Source organism: Macaca thibetana, chromosome 13 (genome assembly GCF_024542745.1).
Source record: "Macaca thibetana thibetana isolate TM-01 chromosome 13, ASM2454274v1, whole genome shotgun sequence".
In the NCBI taxonomy this organism is placed as follows: domain Eukaryota; kingdom Metazoa; phylum Chordata; class Mammalia; order Primates; family Cercopithecidae; genus Macaca; species Macaca thibetana.
In genome coordinates, this window is record NC_065590.1 from 82510396 (window position 1) to 82528559 (window position 18164).

Below are 18164 nucleotides of genomic sequence, written 5' to 3' on the forward strand. Positions count from 1 at the left end.
CATCAGACAATGTCACAGTTAGAACCCCTCAAGGCTTGCTATCATGACTTCAGTTTGACCTTCTCAAATTTCAATGGTCTAGCTCAAATTAGGATGACTTTGAGGATCTTTGGCTTCAGGGATGCTTTATTAACCTTTTATAATACTCTAGTTAATTTGGGCTTTGGCGATTTCTGCAGAATATACATTTCATTTCTTCCCTGTAAATGAAGAGGCAACCCATGAGGTTGTTAAACAAATTCTATTCAGTAGCTGGAAAAGTGAATTTCCTGTGGAATGACAGGAATTACATAGAAGCAAGCAATTTTATTTTCCTCAAATGTAGCAATAATTTTAATCTGTACATACATAAAACAAACAGTGCAATTATAAAACCTTGAAGGTGACATGCATATTTTAAGGTGCAGTTGGGATGGGGGAGGATGTTAGCATCTCCAATTTTCCTTACCACTTTTTTTTTTCTAGTTCCTTATGCAAAAGCACTGAGTCAGGAAACTTCATCTGGAATGCTGAAGTTAAAGGTGAACTTCCTGCAGTCTGCGCGTCTAAATATCACCAACAAAATGGAAATGACCTCCTAGAGCAGTTTGGTAGGGACTAGATAATATGGCTGGCTTTCAAGCTGGAAATGAATGAAATCAGGGATGCATTTTCTGAAAAACTAAAGGAGATAATGTTTGTAACTGAGTGTCCTATTTCTGTTTCATAGTTGCTAACCACATGAGCCCTTCCACCAATCTTTTTATTCGGTATAGTTTCTGAATAGATGCTGTTCAGTGGAGTTATTTGTAACTAGGGGTGATGAGATGCAGAAGGAAGGACCTGGGGAAATGGCTTCTTCCTTGAAGTCTGAGTCCATGCTCCTCTTCCACTGTTCTTATGGCCTTTTCTCTGCCATGGAGGCAGAGGTAGCTGGTGCAGAATGTCAGGTGCTGTCATCATTCACAGGCCCAGGAATGCAGACAAAGGTCAGTGATGGGGGTCTACCTTTGCTTCTTCCACAATACCTTTCTCAAGCTTTCCTGGCTTTGCAGCGGAACTTCTAGAACTAGAAAGTCAGTTCACTGGGTTCTTGACTCAGAGGCCAGGATGAGATGGGATGTGGCAGAGTGACAAGACACAAAGGGAAAATATGGTACCAATTAGCCTCAGAGCAGGATAGAGAAATTTATATTTGCACTGATGAAAATTCAAATTCCCAAAGTCAATCTAAAAAATGAAGATTTCCTTTGAGTATTAATTTTTTCTCTGTACAAGTAGCCTGTGCACTTCTGTTCAGATGATCCCAGGGACACTCTAGGGCAGTATGCTCTAGATCAGCTGGAACAGCTCTTTCTGGCAGTGACATTTTGATTTGAACCCCAAAGTAAATCCATACATGGCATCACAGTTATTAAAATAATGAAATATTACTAACCAAATGTAACTGCAATTCAATCAATGTTATATTTCACACACAAATTTAGAAAAATCAAGAGTATAATAAAAGCATAAAATTAAACAGAAGGAAATCAATTTCTACAAGAAATCAAATATATTTACAATGAGATTTAAAGGGAAAAATAAGCTACTTGGATCATAAATTTATTTTAAATAACTTTAGCCTACCTCAGCTGTTAATACAATAAAAGCAGAAAAAACAGGCTGCCTTTTATTTTCCAGATTTAATCAGAATATTGTATCTACAATAATTGACAGAACTCACTTCTTGTCCTTCACCCATCTCATCAAAAATTATTGCATTTTCCCCCAAACTGTATTTTTTGGATTCCTCTGTGAATATACTCATTTCGCCCTCTTTCCTGGAGGCATCTTGGTTTAAATCCATCTTTAAAAAAAGGAGAAGGGGTACATATGTGGAGGCAAAATACTCTCTTGAAGCCAACAGATACAGAGTTGCTAGAGAAGCTGATTGTACACACAAGCTGCCTGGGATTGGGATGGGGAGGGCTGCTGATTTCGAGACAGGTGACAGCCTTTGGTGGACGGGCACAGGCAAAGCCCCACAGGCCCTTCTTCCTGGGCAGGGCTGGGACTGAGTGGCGGAGGCGGAGCTTCATCTTCTTCTTGGAACTTGTCGTTTTGGTTCTCCTCCAAAAGCCTTCATCCAGATAAGAAGCCAATGACTGATTATAAAAATAAGAATAATTAAATTTGGCTCAAGAAATAGATTGTCCAACTGTTCTGCCTTGGTATTTTTTCAATATCCAAGGCCTTTACAAAGAAAGAAACAAAAACATCTTTCAATCTCCCGACAAAAGCAAACTCCTGTTTTTTTTTTTTTTTTTTTTTTTTTTTTTTTGCTCCAAATGCTACGACCTGAAGAATGGCTGCAGATTGAGATATCAAAAATCTCAGAAAAATATATAATATATTTGTATATCTCTGTATGTCTATTATTTAAATTTCACATTCCTTTAAAAGTGGTTATTCAGTCAGTAGCTGCTGAAGGAGGCTCTTCTGCTGGGCCTGGGGGGTCTGTGGTCCTGACGTGGGCTTTTGAGTTCCCAGTGGACCAGGCTGGTTCAGGTAAGGGTCCCCGCCTACCAGATTCACTGTACACTGGACGTCAGCAAACACCTGAACCTGTTGCACCTGCTGGAACACAAATAAAAGATGTGTTTAGACAGAAGGGTCTGCCCCCCCGGCTTATGAGTGGGTACTACTTGAAGTGGAAACTCACTAGAGCATTCCTCTAGTCTGTAGTCACCACAGAGAAGAACTCTTCTGTCTTCTTGTCCTACAAAAAGAAAATCGCTGCACTCATTTTGCTCAGGGTTCTGGAAAGTTCACACTTTAAAAATAAAATCAAAATTGGAATGGTCACGCCTCCTATAGGGTTGCCATCAATACTGAAAGTGAGTATCATTGCTAATGTTGCCAAGATTGGGAGAAGCCCAGTTTCAGAGTCTGGGTATCCAGTGATAGGTTTTAAAAAATATGTGATATTTAGAAAACTGGTTTAAAACCATTCTATGGATGATTTCAGTAGGATAGAAAATCTTTATGACGTCACTGAAAAATTAAGGGCTTTCAACCAGTATTAGCAAAACGAAACCACAACTCAATAGGACATCAGCATCTAAGGTTAATGTCCAAAGATTTTTTAGTATTTAAATATACTATTACACAGCTCTTTCACATATTGGCTTTAGAATAACAGCAAATTATCATTAGAACAATTTTATATTTGACTTTTTTCCCGACAGACAATCCATTTAAACACATGAGCTAAAAATAACAGTACGTCCACTAGCCTTGAGAACAGTGTGAATTTTCCCTTCACTACTTTCAGTAACAATACACTTATTCCTTAAAAATGTCTAAAGTTGCACAGATCTAGCATATTCTATTGGGAAAACAAAGCCAGAAGTTAGTCTTTACCAACCAGCCTTACTAAAAAGTTGTTCGTAGAACTGATTAAGGCTAATACCATACTTGTGAATGTTCCAGACCAGGAACGGAGATGCCTTCTAAGGCATCTAAGTGTCTCAAACTTTTTGATAAACTTGTGTCTCCTGTTTGATAGGTCATAAAGTAGTTTAGATTAGTGGTGTATTTTTTTTTTTGTCATTTATCACTAATTCATGCTAGTTACACTCAGCTTTTTTGAAAACTTTTCTATCCTAATTGAATAAAAGTTGTTTTCCATCAACCTTCATTAGCCAAATGTCAAATGTCATATGCATCAAATTTGGACATCAGTCTGTCCCCTGGTCTCCTATCCTCTTAATCCATTTACAGCTCCACTTTCCTCCCTCTCAGATGAGGCAGACGGCCCCCAAGCTGAGCTTTCCTAGTGCCTAAGGAATCAAATCTCTAGTTAGATTTGCACTGCTTTTCTCTCCTTCTCTTCCCCTTTCCCTAGTTTCCCAAATGTGGCTTCTAGTCCCTATATGCTCCCATTTGTTACTGCCTCCTCTGGGCTCTTTCTCTTGTGTCTATAACACACCAACGCACCCAGTCTGCTCTCCAGCTGCCTCTGTGCCCTCGCCCTGCCTTTGTGGTCTGTAACGTCTCATTCTGACTCTTTCCTTCCAGAGCTTCACCAGGCCTTCCTCTCTTCCTAGGTCAACGATCCCCCTGCCAGTCCTCTTCCCGCTCCTCTGTTCTCTGGGTTCTCTTCCTGTTCTCTCCTGTCTTACCTCCTCCTGCCATCCCTCTTCCCACTCCTCTGTTCTTTGGGTTCTCTTCTTGTTCCCTCCTGCCTTACCTCCTCCCCATTCTATCCCAGTTCTGCAGTACAGCTAGTCCCATTACTCCTCCAGTCCTCTTCTCCTCATCTTTTTCTTCTCCCTTTCTGTACATCTGTCTTTATATTTCTGTCTAACTCACTCCCCAGCTGCTGTCTGGTAAATACAAAAACACTGGAGCAAGTAGAGATTTCATGACTGGCCACAACAGAAAGAAAATTCTACCACTGAAACTTCACATGATCACAAACTATAGTTCTTTTTTAGGCATTGATTTTAAAAAAAGTCAACAGATAAAATTTCATGTTTATGTTTCTACATATGAAACACTGGGGCAGAGCATAAGGTGTTTTTGTACCCGAATTCTTAAAAAGTTCTTGATAAAGGCATGATGAAACAAACTAGAAAGTTCTGCTTCTTTAAAAATACAACTTTTAAAAAGATAGCCTAGGGTGGGCATGGAGGCTCATGCCTCTAATTCTATCACTTTGGGAGGCTGAGGCAGGAGGATCACTTGAGGCCAGCAGTTTGAGACCTGCCTGAGCAACATAGTGAGACCCATCTCTACAAAAAATTTAAAAAAATTAGCTGGGCGTGGTAGTGTGTGCCTGTAGTCCCAGCTGCTGAGGAGGCTGAGGTGGGGGGATCACTTGAGCCTGGGAGATTGGGGCTGCGGTGAGCTGTGAAGGTGCCACTGTACTCTAGCCTGGGCAACAGAGTAAGACCTTGTCTCAAATAAATTAAAAAAGTGTGGCTGGGCGCGGTGGCTCAAGCCTGTAATCCCAGCACTTTGGGAGGCCGAGACGGGCGGATCACGAGGTCAGGAGATAGAGACCATCCTGGCTGACACAGTGAAACCCCGTCTCTACTAAAAAACTACAAAAAAAACTAGCCGCGCGGTGGCTGTAATCCCAGCACTTTGGGAGGCCGAGATGGGCGGGTGGCGGGCGAGACCATCCTGTAGTCCCAGCTACTCAGGAGGCTGAGGCAGGAGATGGCGTGAACCCGGGAGGCGGGGCTTGCAGTGAGCCACCAAGATCACGCCACTGCACTCCAGCCTGGGCGGCAGAGCGAGACTCTGTCTCAAAAAAAAAAAAAAAAAAAAAAAAAAAGTGTATTGGCCGGGCACAGTGGCTCACACCCGTAATCCCAGCACTCTGGGAGGCCGAGGCGGGCGGATCACCTGAGGTCAGGTGTTCAAGACCAGCCTGACCAACATGGTGAAACCCCGTCTCTACTAAAAATATACAAAAATTAGCTGGGTGTGGTGGCAGACACCTGTAATTCTAGCTACTTGGGAGGCTGAGGCTGGAGAACCACTTGAACCTGGGAGGCGGAGACTGCAGTGAGCCGAGATTGCGCCACTGCATTCCAGCCTGGGCAACGACAAAGCAAGACTCCATCTCAAAAAAAAAAAAAAAAAAAAAAGTGTATTATTGAAATTAGAGAAAACTGAAAAGACTAAACAAACTCTAAAACCCATTTCAGCCACTTTAAACTATTGCTTAAAATAGTTTAAAAATAGGTGTCTTAGACCAGCCCACAAAGGACTTCTTAATATTTGTCATGACTTCTCTGATACGCAAAGTGTGACACAAAAGAAGCTTCAGTTCTTCCAGGTGAGAAGATTGATGTGAAAGCTGAGTCCTAACCTCTGAAGATTTTCTGGCATAATTTTTACTTCAGTTGAAATACTGTTTCATGGCAGGGCTTTGGAACTTTAAAACATGGTCGTTTGGGTGTAACTAATTTGTCAAGCTGCCCAGTAATGTCTCTGTGGGTTTGAGGCTTTCACAAACACCTGGTGAATGAAGACTCTTCATTCCTCGATTTTTTTTTTTTGTGAGATGGAGTCTCGCTCTGTCGCCCAGGCTGGAGTGCAATGGCACAATCTAGGCTCACTTCCAGCTCCGCCTCCCGGGTTCCCGCCATTCTCCTGCCTCAGCCTCCGAGTAGCTGGGACTACAGGTGCCGCCACCACACCTGGCTAATTTTTTTTTGTATTTTTAGTAGAGACGGGGTTTTCACCATGTTGGCCAGGATGGTCTCGATCTCCTGACCTTGTGATCTGCCTGCCTCGGCCTCCCAAAGTGTGCTAGGATTACAGGCATGAGCCACCGCGCCCAGCTCCCAGATCTTAAAATGCCTTCTCTCTTCTTTTTCTTTTCTTTTTTTTTTGAGTGGAAGTCTCCCTCTGTCACCCAGGCTGGAGTGCAGTGGTGTGATCTTGGCTCACTGCAACCTCTGCCTGCGGGTTCAAGTGATTCTCCCGCCTCAACTTCCTGAACAGCTGGGACTGCAGGTGCCCACCACCAAGCCTGGCTGATTTTTGTATTTTTAGACAGGGTTTCTGTATGTTGGCCAGGCTGGTCTCAAACTCCTGACCTCAAATGATTTGCCTGCCTCAGCCTTCCAAAGTGCTGGGATTACAGGTGTGAGCCACCGCACCCGGCCAAAATGCCTTCTCTTTACCTTGAGAGGACTCAGGTCCTATTTCCTAATGCTTAGACTGTGAACCCAGTCTTCTAATCTTTGTCCTTCTCAACTGGCCAATACATCTTCCTTCACCTTCTTCCCAAGATGAAGTCTACGCTAGGACTTCTATCGATGTTCCCTTTCAGGGATGACTCTTCTGTCCACAGGGTTGAATCCAAATCCCTTAGTTTAGCATTCAAGGCCTCTGGAAATTTTCCCCAAGCCACTTTACCAATTTTAATTCCTATGAATAGTTATGATAAACCCTTTACCTTTAGTTGATTTGGTTTCCCAGGACTATGCTAAGATATTACTATTTCCCTGTTTCTGTGGCCTCTACTTCCAGTTCCTTCTACTTCTCAATCTACGTCTGCACCAGCCTCCAACAACTACCATATCCTTTTCCTTCTCTTTGCCTTGGTAACTGTCCTTCAAGGCTCAGTTCAGCTCAATCTCTTGCAAAAATGCTCTTCTGACCATCTCAGCAATTTCTCCTTTCTTTGAATGCTTATGCTTCATTACTTGTAACAAATTTAATAATTTGCCTTCTTTGGTTAAGTGACAGTTTATGTGCATATATTGATGTGTTTTATCTTTCAGGAGTCCCTAACTGGTATGGCAGAAACAGTGTGGACTCTGGCAGTAGAAAGACCTGGGTTTGAACCTCAGCTCTTCCTCTTCCTAGCACTGTGAATGGTACATGTAGTTAAACCTCTTCATGTTCAGTTTCTTCATCTGTGAAGAAAAGGAATACTACCTCGTTCATAGGGTTACAGTGAGGCTTAAATGAGATAATGCATACAGTGCATAGCACAGTGCCTGGCAAACCACAAGCATTTCACAAATGAAGTTTCCTTTCCTCACTTCTCCCCACAGTTCACCTAATGCTGATGGAACATATATTGTGTGTCTTCCTATTGCCATCTGTGGCATAATCCCTGTGTTAAACATGTTTATTAAGAGACTAAAGTTCGACCTGGTGTGGTGGATCACCTTAGGTCAGGAGTTCGAGACCAGCCTGGTCAAAATGGTGAAAACCCGTCTCTACTGAAAATACAAAAAATTAGCCGGGCATGGTGGCGGGTGCCTATAATCCCAGCTACTTGGGAGGCTGAGGCAGGAGAATCGATTGAACTCAGGGGGCAGAGGTTGCAGTGAGCCAACATCACGCCACTTCACTCCAGCCTGGGCAAAAGAGCGAAACTCCGTCTCAAAAAAAAAAAAAAAAAAAAAAAAAAAAAGAGAGACAGAGACTAAAGTTCAACCAAAGTTACAAAAGTGAATTAAGCCCTTCCTCCAAAATTTCTAAATTAGGTTAATATAGGAAAGTGGCCACCCTTGCTGTTTATGCTGTTTTGAAACATACTTCTTAGGAGGTGAAGTATACATCAGGCACTCTGTTTTGTCTGAATTTACTGAGATCTTCTGAGGTACTCTGATTACAGATGAGTTTTTAGCACTGTGCTTATTTACAAAATAACAATTAGTGGCCATCATTTGTGATCACTTTATCCTAAGCACTGAGTTAAACTATCTGAACTGATCTCATTGAATCCTCTCAACAATCCTATAAGCAGGTGTCATGTTAGTTCTGTGGTTATACAGCAGCTCAGGAAAGCTCCATAACATGCCCAGGACGACACGGCTAAGAACAGAGCCAGGACTCACATCCAGGTCTGACTCCCAAGGTCAGGCTCTTAATGATGCTACACAATCCTCTGTGTATCTAGAGTACATTTGACAGCTCTGGGCTTAGAATTTCCTTACTGACCTGGGTTCCATCTGCTTCTGTTTTGAGAAGGTCAGTAGATGAGAGCTGGTTGCAGTAGAGGCCTGTGTGTCTCAGTGTGGGATCGTTTATCTATTAAAGATAAATATAAGATCAAATTACAAGCTAGTTGTTTAAGCTGAAAACCAAATTCTTCAATGAAAAACAATCTCACTGACAGAAAAGTAAGAGCAGCACAGCAAAAATGAAAAGCTTAGCAATTAACTGTGTTGTTACAAGTCAGGATAGTAGTTCCCCATGTCGGGGTGGAGAGTGTGTAAGGGACACAAGGAGAACCTCTGGAGTACTGATGACATTCTGTTTCTTGATCTGAGTGGTACTCAGGTGTGTTCACTTTGTGAAAATCCATTGAGTTGTACACTTTTCTCTATATTCTTATATATGATACTTTAATAAAAAGTTAATTCACACATACATATGTTAATTGGTGATAGACTCACACTTTGGTCAAGATTTAGTAACAGGGATCTGACTTATCCTCCTGCCTCAATCAGCTAAAAAAACAGACAAAACATGTGAAACAAAGGCACTTAAGACATTAGACAAAGGCAATGAAGGACAGTGATCAGCAGTCCCTACTGTGGCAACTGCCCAGCCTATTGCCTGGAGCGTACTTCCGGCTGTATCATGGAGAAAGGGAACCCAGGCAGCGGCTGGCAGGCTCCCTGAGTTAAGGGGATGCAGCTAGAATCCTCAGAGCAGAATATCAGAGAGAGTTCTGGAATAGATCTGCAGTGGCTCTCAAGTCTGCAGCTCAGTACTAATCAGCTTATAGAGGCAGGGGAAAGAATCACCTGAATAGATGACACGGAACAATTCCCGCAGTCTCCACAGGGCTGGGAATAGGCCCTGATTTCACCCCCCAGAGTGGAAAACATCATAATTCACGTAGTATCATGTAGCATATTAGAATAGCTTTACCTTGGTGGTAAGGTTAAAATTAGTCCTAGAAAAAATACTGCTTTGGTCACAGTAAACAAAAAAGCAAGGATCAAACTTTCCAAGTAATCTAACCATTTCCTAGAACAAAGCTCAAGAGTATTTGTAGGAATATAAACAAGGTAAAATTCATCTGGCATCCAATAAAAAATTACCAGGCATGCAAAGAGGCAGAAAAATATGATGCATAATGAAAAGGAAAGTCAACTGAAATCAATTCAAAAATGATGCTGATAATAGAACTGATAGGTGAGAAATATCAGGACATTTACTGTAACAACCATATTCCATTTGTTTAAGAAACAAGAGGAAAGACTGAACAGATATGAAAAATATGTTGGAGATATGGAAGATATAAGAAGGATCCAAATATGACTGCTACATATGAAAACTGCTGTGTCTGAGATGAAAAATACACTGGATAAACAGATTAGATATTGCAAAAGAAAAAATTAGTGGACCTGAAGCTACAGTAATATAAATGTTCTAAAATCAAAGAAAAAAATAACTGAACCTCATCCCACTGCCCCAAAGCCCCCTAAACCTAGAGAATCAGTGAATGTGAGACAATTTCAAGTGTCCTATTATACACGCAATTGAAGTCTCTGAAGGAGAGGAGTGAGGATGGTGACAAAAATTTTTTGAGGAAATAATGATCAATATTTTCCAAAATTTGGCTGGGCGTGGTGGCTCACGCCTATAATCCCAGCACTTTGGCAGGCCGAGGTGGGTGGATCATCTTGGGTCAGGGGTTTGAGACCAGTCTGGCCAACATGGCAAAGTCCCATCTCTACTAAAAATACAAAAATTAGCTGGGTGTGGTGGTGCACCCCTGTAGTCCCAGCTACTCAGAACGCTAAGGCAGGAGAACTGCTTGAACCCAGGAGGTGGAGGTTGCAGTGAGTGGAGACTGCGCCACTGCACTCCAGCCTGGGTGATGGAGTGAGACTCTGTCTCAAAAAAACCATAAAAAACCAAAAAATGACAACAAAAATTTTTTCCAAAATTTAGTGAAAATTATATGGTCATGAATCAAGAAGCTCAATGAACCCCAAGAATAAGAAATATGAACAAAATACACCAAAGCATATCATAAGCAAATTACTTAGAACCAGTGGGGGAGAGAAAAATCTTAAAAATCAGCTAGACAGGGAAAAACATCAATCATATATGGAAGAACAAAGATAAAATGACAGCAGATATCTCATCAGCAATACTGTAGTGGACCAACATCTTTAAAGTACTGAAAGCTGAAACTGCCAAGCTAGAGTTTAGGGAAAAGAACATTCAAAGATGAAGGTGAAAGACTTTTTCAGACATAGAAAAGCTCATTAGCTGCAGGCCTGCACTATAAAAATGTTAAAGCAAGGCCGGGCGCGGTGGCTCACACCTTTGGGAGGCTGAGGCAGGCGGAACATGATGTCAGGAGATTGAGACCATCCTGGCTAACACAGTGAAACCCCATCTCTACTAAAAATACACACAAAAAAATTAGCCAGGCGTGATGGCGGGCACCTGTAGTCCCAGCTACTTGGGAGGCTGAGGCAGGAGAATCGGTTGAACCTGGGAGGTGGAGGTTGCAGTGAGCTGAGATCACGCCCCTGCACTCCAGCCTGGGCTAAAGAGCGAGACTCCATCTCAAAAAAAAAAAAAAAAAAAAAAAAAAAAAGTTAAAGCAAGACCCTTAGGCAGAAGGAAAATAATACCACATGGAAATTTAGAACTACAAAAAGGAATGCAGAAAATTGAAAGTGGTGACTATGTGGGTAAATATAAAAAAAGGTTTTATTTAAATTTTCTTTAGTCAATTATAGTTTATAATTAATTTATAAATTTTTTTTTTTTTTTGAGACGGAGTCTGGCTCTGTCGCCCGGGCTGGAGTGCAGTGGCCGGATCTCAGCTCACTGCAAGCTCCGCCCCCCGGGTTTACGCCATTCTCCTGCCTCAGCCTCCCGAGTAGCTGGGACTACAGGCGCCCGCCACCTCGCCCAGCTAGTTTTTTGTATTTTTTAGTAGAGACGGGGTTTCACCGTGTTCGCCAGGATGGTCTCGATCTCCTGACCTCGTGATCCGCCCGTCTCGGCCTCCCAAAGTGCTGGGATTACAGGCTTGAGCCACCGCGCCCGGCCTAATTTATAAATTTATAAGTAGAATTTATAAACTTATAATTTATAATTGACTAAAGAAAAAAATAATAAACTGCAGGGAATAGAACATATATAGATATAATATGTATGATGACAGTAGCACAGGAGGGACAAAATAGAAATAAACTGTAATGAGGTGCTATACATTATATACCCCTCTATACATTATATTATACCTCTATACATACATATATTACATCACCTCATGTATAGAGGTGTATATTATATCACTTGAAGATAAAAAGGGTAATCAGTGTTTATATATTTTTATGATTTGCTATAAATGATGGCTGCATGGTAACAGCCTACTTACTATGGTGTACTATGTGGTTACCGATACGAATAACGAGAATAGCAACTATAGGGAGTTATTCCAATAATCTTAAATATCGTTTTGAATTTAGTCATTCTCTTCTAAAAATCTGTAAGAGGCTCCAGGATAAATTCCACACACTTAGATGGCAAGAAACATATCCAAAAAGTACCACATTACTTCTCTAAATATAACACAAATATCCCCTTAACATTAATTAGGCTTTCAACCCCTATCCTGCCTAGGTCATGCTGTGATAACCAATCTTGAATGTTTTTTTTCTATTCTGTTTAGGCAACTTTTTCATAATGGCTTTTTTGATCAGGGCTTTTTTCTTTTAAGCCCTCAGTAGTCAACTGTGCATACACTCCTCATCTGACAGAAACACGTATGACCCATCTCTTAACACACTTGTTTTGTCCTATGATTAAAATGACCCTTTGTTCATGTTGTGTCTTCTCCAACTTGTACATATGCATGTACAAGGCTATCTTTGTACACAGTAAGTACTGAATAAATGCTTACTGAATTAAAAAAGGTAGAAATGAAGAAAATGTGTTCAAAATATAAGGGAGTATTCCAAGACAATATATTACATGTACTGTTTTTTTGTTTGTTTGTTTTTGTTTGAGACAGAGTCTTGCTCTGTTGCCCAGGCTGGAGTGCAGTGACGCAATCTTAGCCCACTGCATCTCTGCCTCCCGGATTCAAGCAATTCTCATGCCTCAGCCTCCCGAGTAGCTGGGATTACAGGTGCATGCCACCATGCACAGCTAATTTTTGTATTTTTTTTTTTAGTAGAGATGGGGTTTCACCGTGTTGGCCAGGCTGGTCTCAAACTCCTGACCTTGTGATCCATCTGCCTTGGCCTCCCAAAGTGCTGGGATTATAGGCATGAGCCACCACGTCCAGCCATGTACTGTTTAATAAATCTAAAAAACTAAAAATCTCATGAAACTAAAATCTTATTTATAAAGTCTGTCAAGGCCCAGGAGTAGTGGCTCACACCTGTAATCCCAGCACTTTGGGAGGTTGGGATAAGAGGATCGCTTGAGCCCAGGAGTTCAAGACCAGCCTGGGCAACATAGTGAGACCTTCTTTCTGCAAATAGTAAAAAAGTTAGTTGGGCAGGGTGGCATGTGCCTGCAGTCCCAGCTACTTAGGAGTCTGAGGTAGGAAGATCCCTTGAGTCTGGGCAGTCAAGGCTGCAGTGAGCTGTAATTGAACCACTGTACTCCAGCTTGGGTGACAAAGTGAGATACCATCTCAAAAAAAAAAAAAAAAAAAAAAAAAAAGTCTGTCAAAATTTTTCATTGTGTATCTTAAGAGCCAGTAATTATTAAAAGTTAGTGGGAAAGAATAAATAAAGAAGTGTGGCTGTTTCTGATGAGTAACTGTCAACATACCTGATTTTCCTCAGAATAATGAACTGTGATGTAGTGTGGCAAGTGTGCCAGCTGTGCCACTTACCTGCTCAGGGCACACAGTGTTCATTCCTGGCATCTGCAAAGAGCTCATCTGCATCTGGGCCATCATTGGGTTCATGTTCTGAACATTCGTATTTCCACCTGCCATGGAAACGGTGATGCTCATGTTGTTGTATACTCCTGGCTGTGCAGGTGTGGGCTGGTTCTGGACAGCTTGACTGAACACACTGTAAACTCAAAAACAATCCAGATTACATCCACTGATCATGAACAAGGGATAATGTGACTAGATCCTGTTTCCAAATAAAATACGTTACATCCGTAAATTGCAAGCATGACTGTATCTTCTTTTTTTTTTTTTTTTTTTTTTTTTTTTTGAGACGGAGTCTTGCTGTGTCGCCCAGGCTGGAGTGCAGTGTCCGGATCTCAGCTCATTGCAAGCTCCGCCTCCCGGGTTTTTACGCCATTCTCCTGCCTCAGCCTCCCGAGTAGCTGGGACTACAGGCGCCCACCACCTCGCCCGGCTAGTTTTTTGTATTTTTTAGTAGAGACGGGGTTTCACCGTGTTAGCCAGGATGGTCTCGAACTCCTGACGTCGTGATCCGCCCGTCTCGGCCTCCCAAAGTGCTGGGATTACAGGCTTGAGCCACCGCGCCCGGCCAACTGTATCTTCTTAAAATATATAAAAATTAATATAATTCAGATACATTCTGAAGTCTACAAAAGGGATTAAATAACTGAAAAGAACTCATTTTAAGTAACAATTATCTGGCATAATATCAGAGATGATAGGCTGCAATCATGTAAATAATTAAGAAAGTAAGTTTTCCATGTAAGTAAATCTTCTAGGTAACTGACATTTACCTATCTAAACAGAGAATGTCCTATTTGAGCAAAGTGTCTGGCATATATATATATATATATATATGGATCTTCAACAAATGTTCACTGAATGAATTAGCACAGGAATGAATGATTCAAAGACAGCATCCTTATATTGTATTTGCTTGTATAGCCTCTTACACTTAATACTTCAGGGGAATGATGGTATCTTGTTCCACGTATTTCTTGTCTCTATTAACACGTGACATATAGCAGGCACTCAGTAAATACCTGATGAATAAATGAAGTATGGCATGGGTTATTATTTGGTGCTGTCAAATGGTGCAGTTCAGATTGTTTCCTACTAATTGGTTTTATTGTATCTGTGCCAGTGAAGTGGCATAAATTTTTTGAAGTGTAGTGCAGAGATAATCTACAAGAGAATACCCTGGGACTCATTGACAATCAAGACTCCCAGGTTTTACTCAAACCCTGGTGAATCACATTTTCCAGGGGTGAGAATAGAAAGATCCATCTTTAACTACTCAGGCACACTAAAATTTGAGAGCCTTTATTCAATATCCTAGCTTGTTGTCACTTCTCAATGTTTTAGCTTGTGGTCGCTTTCAATATGCTACAAATTAAGAGGAAACCAGATGTATATAACCAAATGTTTTTAGGTGGCAAATTCAATCCTTTTAAAGACTTCCAAGGTCTTACCAGGCCTGAACATAGCTTCATGTCTTTTCTAGGAAGAAAAATACGTAAGCACTTATGTTTTTCAGAGAGCCTGTTTTATTGACTTCCTTCTTCACGGCCAAGTTCTGGACTGTTGTTATGCCAAAGATCTCAACTGTAAAATCAGTCTCTATTAGGAAGTAGAATAGTAAGCAATAAACTCCACGTAAATTCAACTTGACACTTTGTATTTGAACCCTGAAAATTTTCAGTGATACAGATATACAAATCTAAAGGATAATGATATTAATTCTGTCTTTCCTAAGTTCTATAAACACCAAATATTTTATGATTATATATTAATTGTTAACAATAAACTGCTGGTAAAATTCCACCTATTTTAATGTTAATTCTATAGAATTTGATTTTAAAAATAATTTTCCCCATCAATAGTTTATCTATTCCTTGCCAGCTCTTAGTGTTAAGAAGGATATACTGACATTTACAGTTTCTAGTAGACTAAGGTAATCATACTGCATTGACAGGCCAAGAAACAGCCTATTTATCATGTCTGAAGAAAAGTACAGAATTTTCCCCCAAGTAATTATAAAACACAGATGCCCACAGAAAATTATATGCCTAGGAAATAGTCAATAATACACCTGTGGACCATTAATGTCTGCACAGTGTGTATGCTTGTGGGGCAGTGTTCCTACAACTAAAGGTGAGAAAAAAGCCTATTAATCTATGTCTATTGCCTTTTGTTTTCAGAGACGGAGTTTTACTCTTGTTGCCCAGGCTGGAGTGCAACGGCGCAATCTTAGCTCACCGTAACCTCCGCCTCCCGGGTTCAAGCGATTCTCCTGCCTCAGTTTCCCAAGTAGCTAGGATTACAGGCATGCACCACCACACCCAGCTAATTTTTTATTTATTTTTTCTTTAGTAGAGGCGGGTTTTACCATATGGGTCAGTCTGGTCTCAAACTCCTGACCTCAGGTGATCCACCTGCCTCGGCCTCCCAAAGTGCTGGGATTACAGGCATTAGCCACTGCACCCAGCCTCTATGCCTATTTTCTAATGAGAACATTTCTGCCTAAGACAGTACTCATTTGTCAATTGATACATAAGTCACCACTGTGGAGGAGCAAAGCTATGTAAGTTAATGCATGTGGAAGCTTCAAGGACTGCAATGATGTCATACTTATGGAAAAAAATTTAGGGCTTAATATCCTTTCAAATTAATATTTGGGACTGTATATTAGTTTAAGTTCTTTCAAATTGCTCCTGCCAATAGTTCCATTTTGGCATCTTCCATTAAGGGAAGAAGACCAAGCTCTTCTGCAGCTGCAACCACTGTCCCAGGTCCTAGAAAGACATCTGGGTTCACTGGCACCTAAAGTCCAACACTCACAGGCCCTCTTCCTCACTCTGCTTTCCTGTCTGCTTTGTAGCAGCTATCACAGTTTTCTCAGGGTAGCACTAGGTCTTTGGTAGTCACTAAATGATGGGAAAAAGAGAAGGATGAATACTCTGACCCAGAGTGGGTTCCACAGATATTACAGGTATTAACAAGCAGGGGAGTCCCTGGTCTAATAAGTCTGAGAAACAAAAGGTTAAACAACAGGACTTCTTATCCTTTAAAATGCTAATAAGCAATGGGATTCTCCCATCAACCAGCCTTACACAGAAGCACTACCCAGTTCTAGGACACACACGTTTGTTTAACCATTTCTTTCTCTTGCCACCAGAGAGATAAGGAAAAAGAATTACATTGTACTACCTCTGAACTCTATTACATCATTCTACTTAATGGTTCTCTGACCGTTTCATGTTTTGATTCTCTCTGACCTGCCCCCTCACCAACTAGATTCTTCGTTAATTGGCAGCAGGGGTTTTCAGTGTTCCTCATGGTATCTTGCGTTGTGTGACAGAGATAGTGAGCGGTCACCGTCTCCAGGTGATATACGCTAATACACAATGCTTATGTTGACTAATAAACTTCTGCATATGAACCAAATGAACAAGTGTGAGTGTTTCAAGAGTTGATGGTAACTGTTTTCTTTCCCAAATGATCTGGAAAGTCAAAGTTTGCAAAAACTACTAAAATACAACAAAAACCTACATCCATATTTGAATCTGAATCCAAGACATTGACTTAGGGAGTATTTGCACTCATTTATTCAACAGATGTAGATAAAGGGCCTCCCTATTCCAGACGATGGAGACACAGAAGTAATACAAAATATAGTTCTTGCTCTTATGATGCTCATATTCTAGATGGAGAAGAAAAATCACAAATAAATAGACTATCGCACAGTATAGTCTGTTATAGTATATAACACTATATGTGTTATATAACAGGTGTTAATCACTATAAAAAAAAAAAAAAAAAGAATGGAAAGGAGGCGCCAGGGGTAGAAAATGCTATTATTTCATAAATGATAGCCAGGGAAGTGTAATAAGGTGACATTTAACGTCTGTTTCTAACAAAGTGACATTTAAGGAAAGACTTGAAGTGTGAGAGACAAACCATGTGGCCACTGAGGGAAGAACATTCCAGCAGAGAGATTAAAAAATGCAAACATCCTGAGTTTGCAGTGTACTTAGCACATCTGAGGAGCAGAAGGATAAAAGGAAGCCAGTGTGGCAGAGTGAGCAGTGAGAATAACAGATGGGATCAGAGAGGTATCCAGGAACAAGATGATGTGGAGTTTTACGGGCCCTATTCTGTATTTTGAGTAAGATGGGGTGCTACTGGATGAGTTGTGCGTAAAGGACTGACATACTTTGCCTCACGTTTTAAAAGCATGGCTCTGGCTACCATGTGGAGATTAAATGATGGTGCAACAAGGGTGGAAGCAGGAGAGGAAGTTACTGGAATGGTCCAGGGAAAAGATGATTGTGGCTTGCACTAAGGTGCACAAGTGGAATTGGTAAGAAGAGAGAGGTGTTAAGAAGCTGACATGATTTGCTGATGTGATGTGAGAAAGAGAAAGACTTTTCTTCTGGACAAGTGGAACATGGAGTTGTCATTTACTGAAATGGGAAAAAGTAACCCAGAGGAGCAGGTCTGGTGAAAATATCACTTTAGTTTTCATCATGTTAAGTGTAAGATGCCTATTAGATTTGTAAGTGGAGATATTGGTTGGGCAGCTGGATATACAGTATGGTGTTCAGGAAAGCCATCTGCACTGGAGGTTTAAATTTGGGAGTCAAATATAGAAACAGGCATTGACAATAGTAAGATGGGTGATGTAACCAAAGGAGGGAGTGGGTATGGGGAAGAGGTCCTAGAATCAACTCTGGGGCCCTCAAATGGAGGTCATGGAGATGAGAAAGATCCTAAAGGAGACTAAGTGATAGGAGGAGAGTCACTTTTC

At 41.1% G+C, this 18164-nt stretch overlaps 1 protein-coding gene across 9 annotated transcripts in view; it reads right to left on the reverse strand.

Moving 5' to 3' along the window:
* Window positions 1-222: 222 nt before the first annotated feature.
* Window positions 223-18164, reverse strand: part of NCOA1 (nuclear receptor coactivator 1) — a 279136-nt gene continuing 261194 nt past the window's right edge. For 6 of the 9 annotated variants that reach the window (XM_050753579.1, XM_050753584.1, XM_050753581.1 and 3 more), the window contains 3 exons: window positions 13328-13511; window positions 8440-8529; window positions 223-2598 (listed from right to left, as the gene is read on the reverse strand). In XM_050753579.1, coding sequence (XP_050609536.1) covers window positions 2428-2598; window positions 8440-8529; window positions 13328-13511 — 445 coding nt within the window. In that variant the 3' untranslated portion in view covers window positions 223-2427. Of the gene's footprint in view, window positions 2599-2683; window positions 2741-8439; window positions 8530-13327; window positions 13512-18164 lie in introns of all 9 variants that reach the window. The other 3 variants (XM_050753587.1, XM_050753588.1, XM_050753585.1) reach the window with 3 other exon arrangements.